At 41.8% G+C, this 17,762-nt stretch overlaps 3 protein-coding genes across 4 annotated transcripts in view; 2 read left to right on the top strand and 1 right to left on the bottom strand.

Moving 5' to 3' along the window:
• The window catches only part of LOC145440404 (rab proteins geranylgeranyltransferase component A 1-like), a 266,120-nt gene that overhangs the window by 121,225 nt on the left and 127,133 nt on the right, over positions 1-17,762 (top strand). The window lies entirely within an intron of this gene.
• LOC145441635 (protein SDA1 homolog) lies at positions 1,144-13,310 on the bottom strand. 2 transcript variants are annotated; one of them, XM_080319545.1, is made up of 16 exons: positions 13,111-13,310; positions 12,313-12,417; positions 12,145-12,243; positions 8,572-8,682; positions 8,437-8,508; positions 7,724-7,882; positions 6,075-6,187; positions 5,335-5,471; positions 4,984-5,145; positions 3,940-4,075; positions 3,707-3,881; positions 3,016-3,145; positions 2,872-2,951; positions 2,136-2,335; positions 1,397-1,553; positions 1,144-1,325 (listed from the first exon to the last, which is right to left on the bottom strand). In XM_080319545.1, exons 1-16 carry the CDS (start codon positions 13,192-13,194, stop codon positions 1,194-1,196), a joined length of 2,052 nt encoding a protein of 683 aa, XP_080175671.1. In that variant the 5' UTR covers positions 13,195-13,310; the 3' UTR covers positions 1,144-1,193. The 2 variants fall into 2 exon arrangements, with proteins under 2 accessions (XP_080175671.1, XP_080175672.1); XM_080319546.1 differs by having other exon boundaries at positions 2,875-2,951; positions 13,111-13,309.
• On the top strand, positions 13,403-17,753 carry LOC145441636 (E3 ubiquitin-protein ligase RNF113A-like). Its single transcript, XM_080319547.1, has 8 exons — positions 13,403-13,593; positions 13,656-13,772; positions 13,835-13,936; positions 14,314-14,496; positions 14,561-14,705; positions 15,994-16,177; positions 16,235-16,341; positions 16,842-17,753. The coding sequence occupies exons 1-8, from the start codon at positions 13,573-13,575 to the stop codon at positions 16,901-16,903; spliced, it is 921 nt and encodes a 306-aa protein (XP_080175673.1). The 5' UTR covers positions 13,403-13,572; the 3' UTR covers positions 16,904-17,753.

The raw sequence follows: 17,762 nt of genomic DNA, 5'->3' as shown, positions 1-17,762 counted from the left end.
GGTAAATTGAAGTATGGCGTGCAAGAGTTGTCAAAAACATCTTCCAAACCAGCGCATATTGGATCGAGAGCCACAATATCTCAGCTCAACTATAAATACCAGAGCAAGCAAAGTTGGAATCTTCACGGTGCGGATCGGAGTCTGGAAAGAGTAAAGCAGTCGACTGGTGACCATTTTCAAGAGCCGCAACCTTGCAGAATAACGTCTGTTCATGCCAATGAAAACTTAAGTGAAACTTCTCCACCGCAACGAATAGACCCTGACTCGGAATCTCCTTTCGACTTCTAAAAACTAGGAAGCGTGATTTTACTATATTCATGTTATCTATGTACAGTTTCACACCTTTTAGTGCTTTGAGGCTGTATCCATATCACTAAATAATGCTTTTACTGCCAACTTATTTCCAAGCCTCTTTACCTGTATACTGTAAATTCAATTCTTGTCCAATCCACTCACTTTCAACACCAAAAATCATTCGCACTGCGATGAAATAACCCAGTGCCACTATTGATAGTAGCACAGTGTGCATAGGCCTACTGTAACTTCATCGGAAATGTGTCTTAAGTTCTAATGATTTTGGGACAGCCGCTGCAAATGCACTCGTCTCTTATATGTGCAATTATATTTTACTGTTGCGAATGCACCTCAAATCCACATTCCGAGCTAAGAAATAGTACTCTTTCAAGTAATCTACTAAATCCGCACTTGAATACAAACTGAGGCAAATCTATCCCATTACCGAGCGGCCTTGAATTACATTATCGTCACCTGTACTTTTTTTCAACTAGTGGTCGATTTGCAATATACATGGTTACTATAGAAACTGTCATCTTGATGTACCATTAATAAAAAACTTGCGGAGTCAATATTCCAAGAGTTGCGAAGTCGAGGGCAGTGGCTCCTAACCCAGCAGACAATGAATGTGCGTCAGACCTACTTCACTCCTCATACGAACTTAAATAAGCAACTGTATCTTCATTACGGCCATCTAGTCTCGCTCAGCACCAGAGTTGCACACGGAAATCGTCCTATCCACCCCAGAGCAAGTGCCATCATACACTTACGTCAGCGGCGACACCACAGCAAATTGACAAACCCTGACCAGTTCAATCAGCCTCGCACAGCACATCCCAGAGACATTACTACCGGGCAATTCTCGTGTTAACCGCGGATAAAAGAAAACAAACATAGGTTCATTTAAACCGTTTCGATCGCTTCAACAAGGCGTTGCGTAGAGCTATCTGCTTCTCTTTGAACGACCTTCCAGACGATTTCTTCTTGATCTTATCCCGCACCATCATGTACGGCTTATGCTTTCTTTTTTGCTGTTGAGAGATGAATCATGCGATGCACATTTTAACTGACATAGCAGTGGAAAAAGAAAAAAAACACAAACCTTATTGGTGGTCGATGCGAACGGGTCCATTTTCTGCTTTCTTCTGCCAAACTTCTCGCGACCCTCGCGGCCTTTCATGACCGTGGCTAGACGGCTTTCCTTATCGTGAGCCCTTTTTGCGAAGACTCTTTCGATGGAGCCGAGAGCCACTACTTCCCTGTAACGGCACAAAGAGAATGTTTTACGACAAAATGCCCAGACGCACCCACAACGGAAATATCGTGCCGCGGCGTACCAGATGCGGTCAAAGTGTTCAGAGTAACACAGTACTCAATTACAAGTGGAATCAGCAATTCCTAGGACATGTCAAAACTAGTACAGGAGGCAGTAGAAAATGATAGGTCTGAAAACTACATGAAGTAAATGTGTTTGGGGGGGGGGGGGGGTGAGGCGCTTACCCTTGGCAGCAAATCAGGAAAATATTCTCGTAATTGCACGACTAAAGAAAGCAACTGATGACACAAATGATACGATTTTCGATTATAAATTCAACTGCCATATTACAGTATCTTCTTGTGACAATTTCACTCGCATGAGCGATGCAGACTGAATACAAAACTACATTATACTTTTCAAAATCCAAGGAGTAAGAAGCAAGTTGTTCAAGTAGAAGTGGAACTACTCTAAAAACATACATGTGAGCAAGTAATGCAAGTAGCTATAGTAACCAACGACCGAATGGATGAGAACTTGGCCGAAAAACAGGGGTTTCCAGGCGATGGATCTACTCAGAACGTACCCGCCTCCGGTGTCCTCTTCCCCTGCGTCATCATTGTGCTTTCTCTTCAGCGCCCGCTTTGCTGGTTCGATCTCTTTCAACGCTTGATGCGTTCTCAACTTGACAAATTCCTCCTGCGTCAAAAGCCGGTTTTGACTCACGGCTTTGGCCCTGCTGACCAGCACTTCCTTCGGCTCGTCGGACTTGACCTCGACTGCAGCCTGAAAAAAATGAACAGGATGAAAATGCCGCGGTCCAGATTGGTCTCCACCTCAAAAGTTGCCCGATCTCTATAACGCTACGGTCTCCCGATTAGGGCTGGGCATAATCGAGTGTCTGAATGATTCGATCCCAAATCGAGTATCTCTCATTAGGCGACGTTCGCAGTTCAAATATTATATAATTTATGTTTAATTGAACCACAAAGAAAACAATGCCACTTCTGCACCCCGATTTGGTATTTTTTTCGACCATCCCATCTCACTACACTTTGTGACCGCTCCAATTGGGACTTCGCATAAATGTCAGTACCTCTGGTGCGCCTAGCTTGTTGCATCTGTTTCGTACAATTCTCGTTGATAAACTAACTCTTATTGGAAATGGGTGTGCATAATTTAAACACTCGAATCATTGTGTCCAGCCGTTCCTGTGATCCATACAGAACAGACGCTTGCAGTTCGCCGGGAGCTGCAAAGCTATTTTTCAATCTCTTTTACAATGGACTTTCCAGCACCACCAAAAGAGAAAACACAACTGCTACCTCGTCATCAGACGAATGCACGACGTCATGCCAGCTTCCGTCGCTGTCTTCGTCTTCCGAACACGATTCCCAGCCGCCTGAAACACGATAGAGACTGTGCCGATTGTGCCTGACGGATGACCTTTTCAGCGTAACTCTTACCAGTTTCATCGACAGGAGCCTTTTCTTCAGTTCCCTCCGGCAAAACCTCGGCACCATGGATGTAGTCGGCGCTGACCACCTCGCCGTAGGCCACGACACGCTTATCTGCACTTGCTATGGTGGGCCGGCCCTAGAAGGAATAAATTATTTGTATGGGTGTGACTATCTACCAGTACATGTATAGTATAGTGTACGTACACTGTACGGTACAGTAAGTACACATTTCTTTCAACCATAGGCATAGCCATGGCAAAAGCGAAATTATATATAAATGCATTGTATTTGTACAAATGTATAGTATTTTCAAACAACTTCACGAATATTCATTGCGATATCATAACACCCGAGCCAAAAATAGAGAGGGGCATAAACACCTTCCCCCCACATACCTATCAAGAGTACTGGGGTCCATGGAATAGTTTTTGGGGTCTGTGACTGAAACTACAACTACAAAACTGTCTGTATTTTTTACTGGATTGCGATGATGGATTTGTGAAAGTGTCAACCTTTTTTAGTCTTCAACTTCACAAATGTTGCAGCTAGGCTACCCAGAATTTTGTGAAGTTCATTAGATTTACTCGTCCCTAGATACAATAGGAGCCCCACGCAACCATAAAAATGTAGCGGTCTGAGATAAAGAAAATAGGCTGAAGAACTCCCGCCCTGTACCAAGCCACCGCTCTAAACTCACTCTGTCTCGCTTGTGCAGCATCTCAGGATTCAACGACCGGTACAGTTGCACGATAGAACGCGCCGCCATCATCACCGCTTTGTTGCGGTAGCTCTTGTACTCGACCAAGTCGCGCAGCAGATCTTCCCCCATCGCGAGCGGACACCGCATGCAGATTTCACGGACCGCATTCAGTCTGCCAACAAAACAAGATATAAATTGCGGAACGTGAAACCATATCATAAACCGCCTACCCGACGGCGATGACTTCGCTGGAATTTCTTTCCGTCACAAAGTTGTTGACGATCGTGGTGATCATCGGTTGAATCGTTTCCGGCGGAACCAATTCGTGGCTGGCTTGCGCTCCGCACAGTAACATCTTTGTAACCTCTGTCAATGGTTTGATTTATAACTTCAGAAAGGTCCGTTCCAGTCACCCGGCGATCGTTATCGGAGGCGGTCAGTAACGAAGTACTTCTGCTTCAGAGGAGTACAAAAGTAGGTCTACTTGCACTCCTTACTCAAGCGTTTATATTTTAGTTTACTTCGACTTCTGCTCCAACAACTTTTTACTGTTTGCAAATTGGATTTTGTATGAAGTAGTTTTGAGATAAGTTTACATAACTTTTGTAAGTGATATTGTCACAAGAACCGTGTGAAAGTAGCCACCTCCGATTAGTCGCAAAGAACGTGCGACCATTCAACGAAATACACTTTTAGAAACAACTTACTCGCTCACTTTTTTTACTTTCCTTTTCTACTTGAAATTGTTTTGACATTCTGGACATTACTACTCATACTTGCAACTGAGTATAAATTTACATCATTACTTCTACTTAAGTATCAATGATGACCATTTTGACCACATCTCATTGTTATTGGAATGTCTCCTATAACTTGATAGATTTTTCAAGCCAATTTTGTATACAATTTCCGCAAGATGAATACTGACACCACAATGGCCTCTAAGTGTTGCCAAATGAAAGACTAAGTTACAATAAATCATGATAGCTATTCATCTCAACCGGCGCATCAACCGCATTATCAGGTTAGTACATCACGTCTTGTAGCGATATACAGGCGACCTACTGCCTTTTTCATAACGGCAGTAAGATACGTCATATAACAAAATGACACAGACATGCTGGCAACTTGGCAATGAAAATACATAGTTGGCTACGATAGTGAGGTTTTGCGAACAAAAAAGATGCCTGGTGAGTTGGGCAATGAAAAGTATATAGCCATACAAAACACGTCATACTCCGCACTGCAACCAAAAAAGTCACCAGTGGGCCTACCTCTCTGATGCGGCTGCAGGAATCTTTGCAAAAACGGATAGAAATTGAAAAGAAATAGTTGGTGAACGCCGATAATTCTCGCGATAACCGTCATCAGCATCAACTTGAATTCAAATCTTTCCGTCGATTTTTCCAGGACTTTATAGAGACGTTCGACGAAACCTGCAGAAAAAGTATGTGGGCCGTGGTATTTCAACAAAAATGCACCACACCACATATTCCATAGGTCAAAATTTCAATGGGCATCCAATACGTATTTCAAATGAGTTTCTGTGCCGTAAAATTCGGTGATAACCGAATCGTAATAAAAATATAATTAAATAAATATAATAAAATTAAAACGTCCCGTACCTTGTGGATCGTGCAAAAGATGCACTGCAGAGAAATCGTGGACGGGTTTCTTCAACTTTTTCTTGTGCTTTCCTAACGTCTTCAGAGCCTTATTTCTCCTTTTCTTGGCACGTATAGACTTTTTACTTACACCGTACCTAAATTGCGATCAAGCTAGAATTTTCACCTGATCAGCGGCGAGAGAAATATAATCGAGCATTTTTGTGTATATACATATTACAAAACAGGGGATGACGTTAAATAGCAAGGTTCTTTCACGATTTTTACAGTGGAATGGCCACACTTGGTCATATTGACACTTGTTATTGTTACTCCTCAGTTAGCTGAACTGCGACTGGAAATAGTGCAAATATACTTGATTTTGTTTGAAAAGTAGTTGATTTATTGTGTGATAAACCAAATCACTGGTACCGGTATCACAAATACTTCCAAGTTCCAAACATGGCACACAATATAAGGCTTAAGGAAGTATGCAAAACTAAAAGTTGAAGATTTGTGCTGCACTACATTCAAGTGAAAAATATAACGAAACTGAAGTCGGATAAAATAACAATTTCCGAGAATCTCGACTCCCCCGAGCGACTGGACATACCAAATAAATTCACTACATCCAAATTTCGTGGCATATCCCGCACAGGATTGAGACTGACATTATTTAATCAGCTCATTACAAGGTTGCCAGACATCTGTCAGACGGAAAAAAGAAATCTAATCTAAAAACCAGTTACAGAAGTTTTTACTTGAGTAACACGTCTCTACGAGTGTCTCCTTCATCTTCCGAATCAGATTCGTCCGCAACCTTGCTTTTCATATCATCCTGACCGAGGAAAAACCTCAGACCGGCAAACGCTACCTGTGGAAATGGAATCAATGTCAAGTAGGCCTAATAACAATATATTCGAGGTTTCATCAGAACAGATAATACTACAAGCATTGAATCAACACTAAGCGTAAAGTGATGGGACAACAACTACATCCCAACTTGCACTAGTCAAAAGAGATGTGACTTGCGATTCTCAACAGGCACGCACGACAAGAGGTGGTCAATAATGAAGTACATCTACTTTTACGGAGTACCCAACTTTTGCCTAATTTCAATTTTGTAAAGAAAGAAAGTTTTGGAATGAGATTGCATCACATTCACGAGTGAATTGTTATTGCAATTGGGGGAAAAGTCTCTGTATCGCTGTACCGGTAATTAAATTTATTGTCATTAGTCATTTTGTGTTAGTCGCAATTGGTGAAGATGCACTTTGTAATTTTGGAAGTAGTCGCGATTAGGACTAACTGCTATAAGTATTAGACAGCTCGAACAAATCTACATTTTGAAACTACTCAAGGCCGTGTCAGGCGTAGCGGTGTATGGATATTCTTTGTTTTATCGAAGTTGGAACGCTGGAAACACCAACGATTTTATTTGGTGGTGTCATTTAATTCAGCGGTGAGAGGATCCAAGAGAAGGAAAGCAGTCATCCATGTCTATGTCCATATATACATGTAAACCCATTTTGCACAAAATCTATGTTCATTTGGTATGCATACTTACGAGACTCTCTGACACCTGAGGGGCGTACCAAGGTCTTTCTGACACAACAATTCACCAATCCCATGAAGCCGGTGCTCGTAACGAGGGCGAGGCTACGTGTGATACGGCCTTTACTATAGGGTTACCATACGTTCTCATTTAAGAGGATTTGTCCTCTTTTTTTCAACTTTTTTGAAAGTGTCCTCGGAGGACGCCCTTTTGTCCTCTTTTTTGAGAATTTTGGTCATATATATATACAGCAAAATCCGACTGAGATGCCGTAAATCAGCACCTAAGTGACGCTCTGGCGGGTATTTCGGGAGCTGAGCGGAAAGCTGACTTTTTTTTTAGTCAACCACCCGACAATGTGAGGGGAAAAACTGTATTTTGGGCACGGAGCGAGAAAGATGACCTTTTTTTTAGTCAGCCGACCATAGAGTGGATAAAATTTACCAATTTTTGAGAATTCTCCTCCGGTTTTGCAAGTCTGAAAAAGTGTCCACTTTTTAGATTTCCAAAATATGGTAACCCTACTTTACTAGAACTCTTTCATATCTTCAATTTCTTCTTCCAATTAAAGTAGTTCTGACGTCTTGGGAATCGCTACTTGTACTTGTACATGTTGTTACTTTTACTTCAGTTCCAACACTGACTACTCTGACCACCTTTGCGCACGACATATTCAGCTCATTACATTTAACCCAACACGTTGTAAGTTATTACGGAATTGTACAACTGAATTAATACTGGTAACGATATTGTTGAAGTAGTATTGAAGGTTACACCGTACCGTAAAGTGCATATACGACATTCCAACAGCATGCAACAAATACAGACGGATTGGATCTTGTTAGGCCTTGTTACCTTTGTTATTTTTGAGAAACACGCCGTACTGATCACATTCACAGTTTTCGCGTCGTTCCATATTTGTCGGTGATACATTTCGGTCATTACATCCAGGGACATTTTTGCCGCGATGGCACTACTATCCGACAGCATTGTATACATAAAATTTTGTAGAATCTGTAAAATGGAATTGCACACGAGTCGGAAGTTGTCACCAAGGATAAAATAAACCAATCGTGAAAATTTATGACGAGTCAAGTCTATTTCCAACACTGCTCGTTATAATCAAGTCAATTTCTCATTGAATAAGTGCTTTACCTTATCATAATCATAATATAACCTATCACCGTAGGTGTAGCTGGTTAGTTCTAGTAGCAAAACTGTCATGTCATCAGTGTTGGGATCAAGTCACTACCTTCGAGTCACGGGTCATTGCACATTTTGACTCAAGTCACAATTCAAGTCGTTGCGTTTTCGAAGCAAGTTTCGCGAACAATCCGAACATATGCAAGATACAGTGATTTTTATCGACACCAATTACTTGATCACTTGAAATTGACTTGCGAATTTTGCTCCGAGTCAATCCACATTTCTGATAGGGCGAGTAAGTCAAGTCATTTTAGCAAAGCGACTCGAGTAAAGTCAAGTCATACAAAAAAGGTGACTCGAGTCATCCCAACACTAAATGTCACAAGAGCAATAAAGAAAACAATAACTTCAGATGACGTTACCTTGTTCAACTTATTATTTTTATGCTTATGATTCAAGTTCTTGATGTCTTGTACGATGAAGTTGTAAAGAGTCTGAAATAGCAAGGATTAGTTATTAGTGAGAAAAGAGTATAAGATGTTACAATAACAGAATACTTTTCTCAAAATCTTGTCCGGACACTTCAGTAATTGGAAAAATAACTCGAACAAGGATTGCGGAGTTATGAAATTGACATTTCTCAGTAGCATCAAACACTTGCAGAAATTCTGAAACAGAAAAAACATCTGCAAATGTCGGGTTAGCCAGCAATACGTGGAACTGACATTTTGAAATTTAACTCTCACAAGTAGGCCTAGTAAGTAGATTCAGTCATTTCAATCAGCCTACAAACAAAACACCGAGCTTTAAAAAGCTTTAAAAGGATCTATCTCAGTGGCTCCCAACCTTTATTGACTCATTGCCCACTTATCCAGTTTGTCACAAATTTTCGCCAGCCAATATTTACGGATTCGAAAAAGGACATATCTCATTATCATCATTGGTTTATTAGCAATTTTTATCAGTTCAATACACCACAAAAATCCGATACAATGAAAAGATAGGAAGGTCTCGAAGCGACTTGGAGTAGTGTATGGAATCATACCCCTACCTTGGCCTAGGCCAGTGGTTCCCAACCTTTTTCGACCCACGTACCATTTCGAGGTTTTATGCAGTGCTCGCGTACCACCTACATATGTTCCACAATTTTGATGTCATAATCGCGTATTTGACCTATGCGAGGTGTAATCGCAAATTCTGTTAAACTAGGCATTATCAGCCAGGGTTGATGGAGTGCATGGCATTGTTTATTCACCACCAGTGACAAGAATAACAACATAATGAAATTTAAGGCGATGGCTGCATTTGTTTATTTTTCACTAGCTGGTCGATGCGTGACTCACAGCATAGTGTCCTATATGGTGTGGACATAAGCATATCTGTCACGGCTCAGTGAAATTGGTCGACGTAACACTTTCCATTCGGTCAAAGGCAACTTTACGGCCATTTTTGACCGGCTTGCCGAGCGCTAAATTGGATAAAACGTGTATCAATGGAAAGCTGCTGCTGTAGTGAACACGAAAATACAAATTTTCGTTTGCTCCTGGTCCCAGAACCCCCCAAAACCTGCCTCGAATTTTGCATTGTGATCGAGTTTCGAATTGTGACGCAACAATGCTGCTTGGCTCTTTCTTTCTTAGCTTCACTCTCGTTTTGCCGGACAGAATTGTTGTGTCAGAATGTCAAAACTCGGTTACAATGCAAAATTCGAGGCTGGTTTTCGGGATTCCAGGACCAGGAACAGAATAAAATTTATATTTTCATGATCAGTACAGCAACAGCTTTCCATTGATACCCGTTTTATCGAATTTAGTCCTCGACAATCCGGTCAAAAATGGCCGTAAAGTTGCCTTTGTTGCCAAATGGAAAATGTGGCGGAGACCAATTTCACTGAGCCCTGAGATTTGCTTGTGTCCACACCATATAGGACACTACACTGACAGCGCATCGAAAGTCATGCACGAGCGCAACAAGTCGGTTTCGTTTCTTCGACTTGATAGTCATCAGGGATGAAAATCCTTGCTCCCACTCCCACGTAGAAGGGGAAATTAGCATCTGGGTAATAATAGCATGAGAAGCTAGCGCCGAGTACGAGGAGTCCATGCTAAGCCAGCAGTTTATTCGAGAAAAATCTTAGTGTTTCGTCTTTGGTGTCTGGTCATCCTGGATATATATGAGCTCCTCTTGCTCCCCAGACCCGACAGGCAGGTCGGCTGGATCAACAGAAAATAGATTGGTCATGTAGGCACAACATGTCACAGTGGTGAGAAAAAAACGTACCTTACCACGGACGTACCATCCCACGACGACTTCAAAAAACTCAAAATCCACCCCACCTGAAGTACTAATAACTCTCTTCATTAAAAAAAAGAAAATAGAAATCTACTCCCGTACCACCTGGAAGACCTTCGCGTACCACTAGTGGTACGCGTACCACAGGTTGGGAACCACTGGCCTAGGCGATGTAAAGATGAGGCATGCACACTGAACGATAAGTAAAAGAAGATAGTATAGAAAAAAGCAAGCAACAAAAAATGGGGTGGCTTGTCATGGAAGGTCAGCAAAAGATCTATGCTCATGCTCAGTGGCGTATCCAGGGGGGGGTTTTAGGGGGTCGGAACCCCCCCCTTTTCAAAATCCTAAAAATTGATGTCAAATATAGCCTCTAATATTTGCTAATTTATTAGTTTAACATATTCGTTTTTACGTATGAGAAGGCGAATATGGCGTCTAAATGTTATTTACGGGGACTAACACCCCTACAAAATATTGGAATTATGCGCCGAATTAGTCGAAAGGATAAAATAGGTCATTATAATTCGCTAATTCCATACGAATTCTGCGCTTGTTCAGCTACATTTCAGCTGTGGCAATTGCTGACGTTCTCAACTTTCTTCCCACGATTTCTCTCTCGCCTTGCTAAAACGAGAGACGCATTTTAGGAAAATCTAATCTAATTGGCCGACGCGATACGTAAGTGCAAAGACGAATTTGTCGGCAATCAACATCGCTCGCGAATTCGCTGCACCTGCTCGCCTTGAAATCCTAATTAAGAATTGCACGCGGCGTGTTGATCGATCAGGGAGACGCAGACACGACGGCACCAGTACGACAATGCTATTCTCAAATCCACATTGTATTCGCGATTATTGGCGAGAAATGGCCTAGGATTGACATTCACATTTCAAAATACAAGCCTAGCAATCCACGTTCCCGATTGTTAGGTGGCTTGCTGTCGTCCAAATACAGGCCTATGTTGTCGCTGAACGGGAGAATTGACTAGGCCTAGTAGTAAAGTTAACCTAATTATATCGGCTGACAAGTTATTATCCCAGTGTGTACTCTGTATTAGTTGACTGACTTGCGTGCTTGCAATTAAGGTCTAATTATATTCTCGCGTACTACACGCTCAGCCGTATGGCTAGTAAAGTCATCGAAAAGCACACATTCGTGTACGACGTACACTGTTCACACCACACCTCTCTGTGGCGATCGCGATCGCCCTCGTTTATGCTACCGCTCTATTCCGCGCTTGTTCGTCCGCTGCGATACTACCGACCGTGCGCATAATATCGTCAAAACCCAACAAAATCGCGCATCTCTGACCGGAACTAGGCGCTTGAAGACGGGCGGCGTTTGCCGGCTCATGACTAAATGTGAGCATTTACGAATATCTTTCAATCATACCGTAAAAGAAACGCGATTTTCAGGCAATGTCCGTATCGTATTCGTACATCTCCCACTCACCGCAAATCTCTGTTTATTATTAAACTATAATATATTAAATATTCGCCATGGCGTGGAGACGATTGATCGTAATGATGACGTCACAATAGCCAATTTCGTAACGCAAAACCCCCCCCTTTTTCGCGCTCTGGATACGCGCCTGCTCATGCTCATAGATTGGGGGCTAGAGATCATTTTGCAATTCTTGATCGATCGGTAGCATATCTCCCCTATATATCACAGGGCATTCCAACATTTTCGCCACCCATCGCCCCCTTATTTCTCAAAATCGCCCACGTTGGGAACCTCTGATCTATCTCTATCACTTTTTAAGCTTGAAATTATCAAAACAGCTGAATGGGAGATTTGCAAAACAGCACAGAAAATGATTGCCCAAATCGAACCCTTCTCATTTCATGATGAACGAATGATGCGTTTTTCCGCAACACACTCTGCAGTTGTTCCGGAAATTCTTCGACATCTTGAGGATAGCAATGTGCCACCTGAGAAGATGTAACAAGTGTGATAAAAATCATGGAATACACATGAACTGAACAGTGCATTTACTCCACCTGACTGATGAATAATGTTAATTCGGCCAAGCTCTTGGACTCCTCATTTGGCTGCTGCAGAAACCCTGACATATGTGATTGATACCTTTCATATTGTTCTTGAAACTGGAATGTATATAATAGTAATATATCAGAACGGTTTTCAGATCCGGTTCCTCCATCATGAATGAACCAACAAGGTGAGAATAACATATTAGGGTCAGGCTAGGTGTTGGGATCATCAGGGATGACATGACTTGACTTACTGATACAAAATGACTTGACTATCTATAAGACTCAACGTATTCTACTTCAGAGCATTCTGACGCTCTCAGTCATACTAAACGCAAACGGTGTCGACGTCATCAATACACTTCATTCACTGGATTACGTTCTGATAAATATAATCAATACCGTAAACCTATTGTTAATTTTATGAACTACAATATATCAAGCAGCTTTTGCATGTCCTGTGCCAGCATAATGGCTTTCTCCGTAGGGCCTATATATATATATACATTGACACCAGCATAATAAATCCAACGGACTCTTGTTTAAAAATATTTGACTACTTGAAATCAGAAAATGACTTTCAATATTTGCAGTGACTGAAAGGTATTGACTTGATCACAGCACTATAGCCAGCAATAATCGAACTTATGCTTCAAAGGGCTAATTAAGTAATCAGATATATCCGCCGAATGCCCTACATTCTACAAGATACATACATAATAAAAGCCAATAGTGTTATCTAACACACGAAAGCACGGAGCAATATCATGACGGCTAACCTAAATGCGATATGAAAGTCAGAGTCACCTCATCTTTGTATGAAACTGGATCCCTCTTGATCAGATTTTGAAGTTGCGTTAGGTTGGGCGGTACTTGACTGGTCCTCCCCATCGCGTCTTCTGCACTTTATCTAACGATAACGTCTATTTCTACGAATTCACATCGACTGAAGACCGTCAAAAGAGCAAAAAGACCGCCGCCGGTCGCCAAAATACTTTCCGTGATCCGAGAAAATCTGACAAGACCACGTGCACAAACATTCGACGAAGCATAACGATAAAAATATTCATCTCGGCTCAGTGGTTTCGTCCGCCATACCATCGCGGGAACCAAACTTTGTCAACAGTGAGCCCAGGCCGAGGTTCATCGCTTGTACAGATTTTGTGTTGCCTATTCTTCCACTCCAACTACTCACTCAATCAGCAGTCGATAAATTGGACACAGTAGAAAGGCGCGATAGAAAGCATACCGTGCTTGTAACCGAGAGGAATGTTCAAGAAATCAGGAAAGGTATAGTTGTCAAATCGAATGTATTCATTTCCCAAATAAATGCTTATACTCTCACTTTACAGGCACGGGCGGCAGGGCGGCGGAAACGTAAGGGAAGCAGCGACGAGGAAGATCAGGATGCGCAAGAAACGGTAATACGGAAGGAGAAAAAAAGAAAAAACAATCCCATGTTTCAGTCGGTAAGTATGGCTTTATTTCGTTACATTACCAGATTACGTTTTTGTCACCAATCTCTAAACAGAGCGCAAAATATAACAAAGAAAAGATCGACTATAGCAGTAGCGAAGAGGAATCCGAAGAGGAAAGCAAGATTGGAGTCGTCTATAAGTCCTCCAAGACTGCTGTGAGGATAAATATATAACTATTGAGAGATGTTTTCACCCTCAAATTTTGCGCACATTCTTTACTCCAATATTGATTATGAGAAGTTGTCAACAGCTATGTTGATTTACGTTGGCTCGGGGTGTGTCAGCAGTTAGAATGTCAGTATGCGAAAACAAAGTTATTTTAGTGAAATGCTGCAAATTTTACAACATTGTATTATGTGTCATCTCCCTAAGCATTTCCCTTACGGCAGACCTATCTTTTCATGTATTAAAGTGGTCAAGTATTTGATTTACGACTACCTTGACTCTAGTAAAACTGGCTGCCCACTTTTCTTATGTGATTCATTTTCATGTTTGATTAATTCCCCCCAAAATAGCTCCATGTATCCTACAGAAACCGGCCGGGCCTGACGATATGGGAGCAACACGCACATATGACCTTGACACGGATAAAGATCGGGACGCCCGTGCTGTCTTCGAACGCGGACAGGATATCCAGGAGAAGATTGCCACAGGGGATGCCACAGATAATGTATATCGTGGCCAAACCGGATACAAGCAGTACGTCAAACCAAAGGTGACTACACTTCTGAAAGTTGAAAAAACTTTAGAACCTTATATTTTCTACTCGAACGTAACAGGACACTGCCGCTGGCAACGCCTCTTCTGGAATAGTGAGAAGAGGCCCCATTCGTGCTCCCGAGCATCTCCGTGCCACAGTAAGATGGGATTACCAACCGGATATATGCAAAGACTACAAGGAAACCGGGTTTTGCGGATTTGGAGGTATATTTTGCGGACATTGAACGGTGACAGCTTCTCACGCTCAATTTGTAAATTACTTGAACTGATCATTCAACAGGCTTGATTGATCACTTTCATGAAGTGGAGCTAGTTCTGAAAGAAATATTTTCATGTTGCCAAATTGTCTATCGTTACATAGGGTTACCATATGTCCTCCCTTCTCAGGAAATTAAAAATGTGCCTAAATATCCTCCTTTTTGACAATTCGTCCTCCTTTACACAGGGTTAATTAAAAATCGGCATACACGAAATAGGTAATGCGGAAGTTCGGGAGTTGATCCATAGTGATGACCTTTTCTTTTAATTAGTACCACAAAAATATCTTGAAAAAGTGAGTAATGCGGGAGTCCAGTTAAAGTGATGACATAGCCTAGCCTACCCTACTTCTATATGTTACTATTTTACTCAAGTGGCCAACTGGCCATGTTATAGACCAGCGGTTCTCAACCTTTTTGACCTCGCGAACCTTCAAAAAATCAAAATTAACCCCAAATTTCATTACAACGAATGTATGCGATTGAAATGTAATATTGGAAACTTCATTTAATGCTGTCTGGTCGCGAAGTCGTCTTAAAGACTAATTGTTCACTGGACAAGCGTTCCAAATTTTTGTATTTTGGAATTGAAATATTAAATTTTGATCTGTTTAACAGGAAACTTGCCGGTTGAGAACCACTATTTTAGACCACTTCTACATTCACACTTTATATTTGGTAAAGTAGAAAGTAGTTTGCTTTACTTTTACAAATGAATTTGCCATGACAACCAACCGAAATATAGCACTGCATCATGGTAGTCTAATCTACTTTCAAAAATTCACCCCTTCAAATTTTAGTCTTTCAATTTTGAAAGTTGCCCCGTCCGACCGACTCTAATCCATTACCAAATCTACCTTTCAAAACTACTCGCATACTTTTCCGACCTCTCAATTTCTACTTGAAGTAGGTATGAGCTTATGAGATATCTTGGGAATTGTTACGTCTAGCTTACTTGTCATTGATTCGAGTTTTCGGGCGTTACTACTACATCTGCTTGATTGATTTGGCCAGCTCTGCGTGTGAATAGGTACCAGATACTATTACAGACTGAAACTTGGGGTATTACATGTACTTGAGTAGCAATACTGACTGATTTTGACCTCTGCTGTGGTCGAATGACGCTCCAGATCTCTGAAATTGCATTTATGACTGTCACATAATGCAATTGAGACTGTTTAACTGAAAATATGCGATCCTATTCATCACTGCTTGTACAAATGTACATTTTTCAGACTCGTGCAAATTCCTTCACGATCGCAGTGACTATAAGCACGGCTGGCAGCTCGAGAGAGAAATCAGCGACGGCGTGTATGGTGCTGGGGAGGACGAGAACTGGGAGGTTTCAAGTGACGAAGAAGATTACCCGTTCAAATGCCTGATCTGCAGAGAATCGTTCACGTCGCCGATAGTGACAAAGTGACGTTTTGAATCTTCTTTGTAGCAACTGAGTGTGACCCTCGGAGCTTTTCGCAGATGCAAGCACTATTTCTGCGAGAAATGCGCATTGGAGCATTACAGGAAGTCGAGAAGATGCTTTGCATGCGGCACGCAGACGAATGGTGTTTTCAATCCTGCCAAAGGTCAGTCTGACTGAGAGAGACTTCATGCCCGCATTAATTTATTACTGGCCCCCATATTATTTCAACTTTCAGCCTTCCTGATTTCATTGACATAACACCTTGTTACTTGCACATTACAGTGTCATGTAGATGAACTTTCACCATTCTTCCTTCATTTGGCAGGGGCAGTTATTGCTCCAATCTCCAGACAAAGTCGGCCAAACATATTCGGGTTTATTGAAGTTCTCTGTAGTGTGAACAAAAAGTTTTATTCTTATTTCGTTTGTTATGGTTTACCCATGGCCAACAGGTTGGAAAACCCTGTTCAATCGTATATCGAAATGTTCTGCAGAGAGTTTCAGTCTGCAATTCCCACAATAGCAGCGAATAAGTATCATTGGAGATTTGATGCTTGCATCCTTTATTGATAAAAAATGCCTCCACCAAACTGGCAGTGAGTTTCAGTCCCTGCGAAGAACAGTAAATAAGTAACAGTAAGTATTTTTCTATTTTTGCTGCAGAGTTGATAAAGAAGCTGGAGAAGTCAAGACCAATCGAAGGCTATGGTGAAGACGAGGAGTGATCCGACAATCCGGACGCTAAGCGCGAATGGTGCCGTTTTGCGATCTGCCGTATGCGTCGGCCTTGCGTGCTCTCTTCCGCTGGATATGGAACTTTGCTCGGCTGGCGTCCAGCTCTCCGATGTGTGAATTTTCTAAAATGAATTCAAATTTTAGATAGCTATATTGGAATGAGCGGGACTGGGATTCCCACAAATTTCAACTTGTTAATTGTGAATCTGCAAAATTCCCATTCGAAATGCTTACTCCCAATCAGGACTCCTTGACAGTAGTTTGAAACCATTAGTTTTCAATGTTCAACGGCTCCCGACCGAAGATTTTGCACAATCCATGTCCGAATTTTGTATGCTGGTCATCAAAAAAAGAAGGCGGCACCTGGACCAGAGCCGGATCAGTACTATTTTGATACGGCCAGAATCTTAATGGATAAACATGACTTTTGTAACTTAGAAAACTACCAAGTAACCGCCAAGCCAGTGTGAAAATAAATGAGCCATATTGACATAGCCACCGTACCGGGGAGTGCCACTTTTGGCCGGAGCAGCATTTATTCCTGATAAGGTTGGAGCCAGACCAGAGAATTGAAACACCGGATCCGCTCGGCACAGTTGTCCAAAAATATGCAACTCCACCGCCTTGTGTGAGAACACTTCCTCAAGTCAACCCAAACCGTGCAGATAGCAGTAGCAAACTCCCCCAGCTTCAGTAGTTATGTACCATCGCTACATGTACCATCGCTACAACCACTTTCGAGCATTGCCTGCCGGATATATATCTATATTTCTAGCATTGCCTGGCAGATATATCTATATTTGTGCTATGAAATCAATAAATAAGTGGACATTTCATGAGCGATATCGC

The sequence above is a fragment of the Botryllus schlosseri genome, chromosome 6, assembly GCF_051294905.1.
Source record: "Botryllus schlosseri isolate E-star chromosome 6, Bs_hap1, whole genome shotgun sequence".
In the NCBI taxonomy this organism is placed as follows: Eukaryota; Metazoa; Chordata; class Ascidiacea; order Stolidobranchia; family Styelidae; genus Botryllus; species Botryllus schlosseri.
This window is presented reverse-complemented; position numbering and strand designations above follow the sequence as displayed.

Excerpts from the sequence above, each read along its gene's own strand:
- LOC145441635 (XM_080319545.1), bottom strand. The coding sequence starts at position 13,194 with ATGGGGAGGACCAGTCAAGTACCGCCCAACCTAACGCAACTTCAAAAT. Across the intron at positions 12,244-12,312 it reads TAACATTATTCATCAGTCAG|GTGGCACATTGCTATCCTCA; the intron begins GTGGAGTAAATG and ends ACATCTTCTCAG. Across the intron at positions 5,146-5,334 it reads TCTTTTGCACGATCCACAAG|GTTTCGTCGAACGTCTCTAT; the intron begins GTACGGGACGTT and ends CTTTTTCTGCAG.
- LOC145441636 (XM_080319547.1), top strand. The coding sequence starts at position 13,573 with ATGTTCAAGAAATCAGGAAAG. Across the intron at positions 13,594-13,655 it reads TGTTCAAGAAATCAGGAAAG|GCACGGGCGGCAGGGCGGCG; the intron begins GTATAGTTGTCA and ends CTCACTTTACAG. Across the intron at positions 14,497-14,560 it reads AGCAGTACGTCAAACCAAAG|GACACTGCCGCTGGCAACGC; the intron begins GTGACTACACTT and ends CGAACGTAACAG.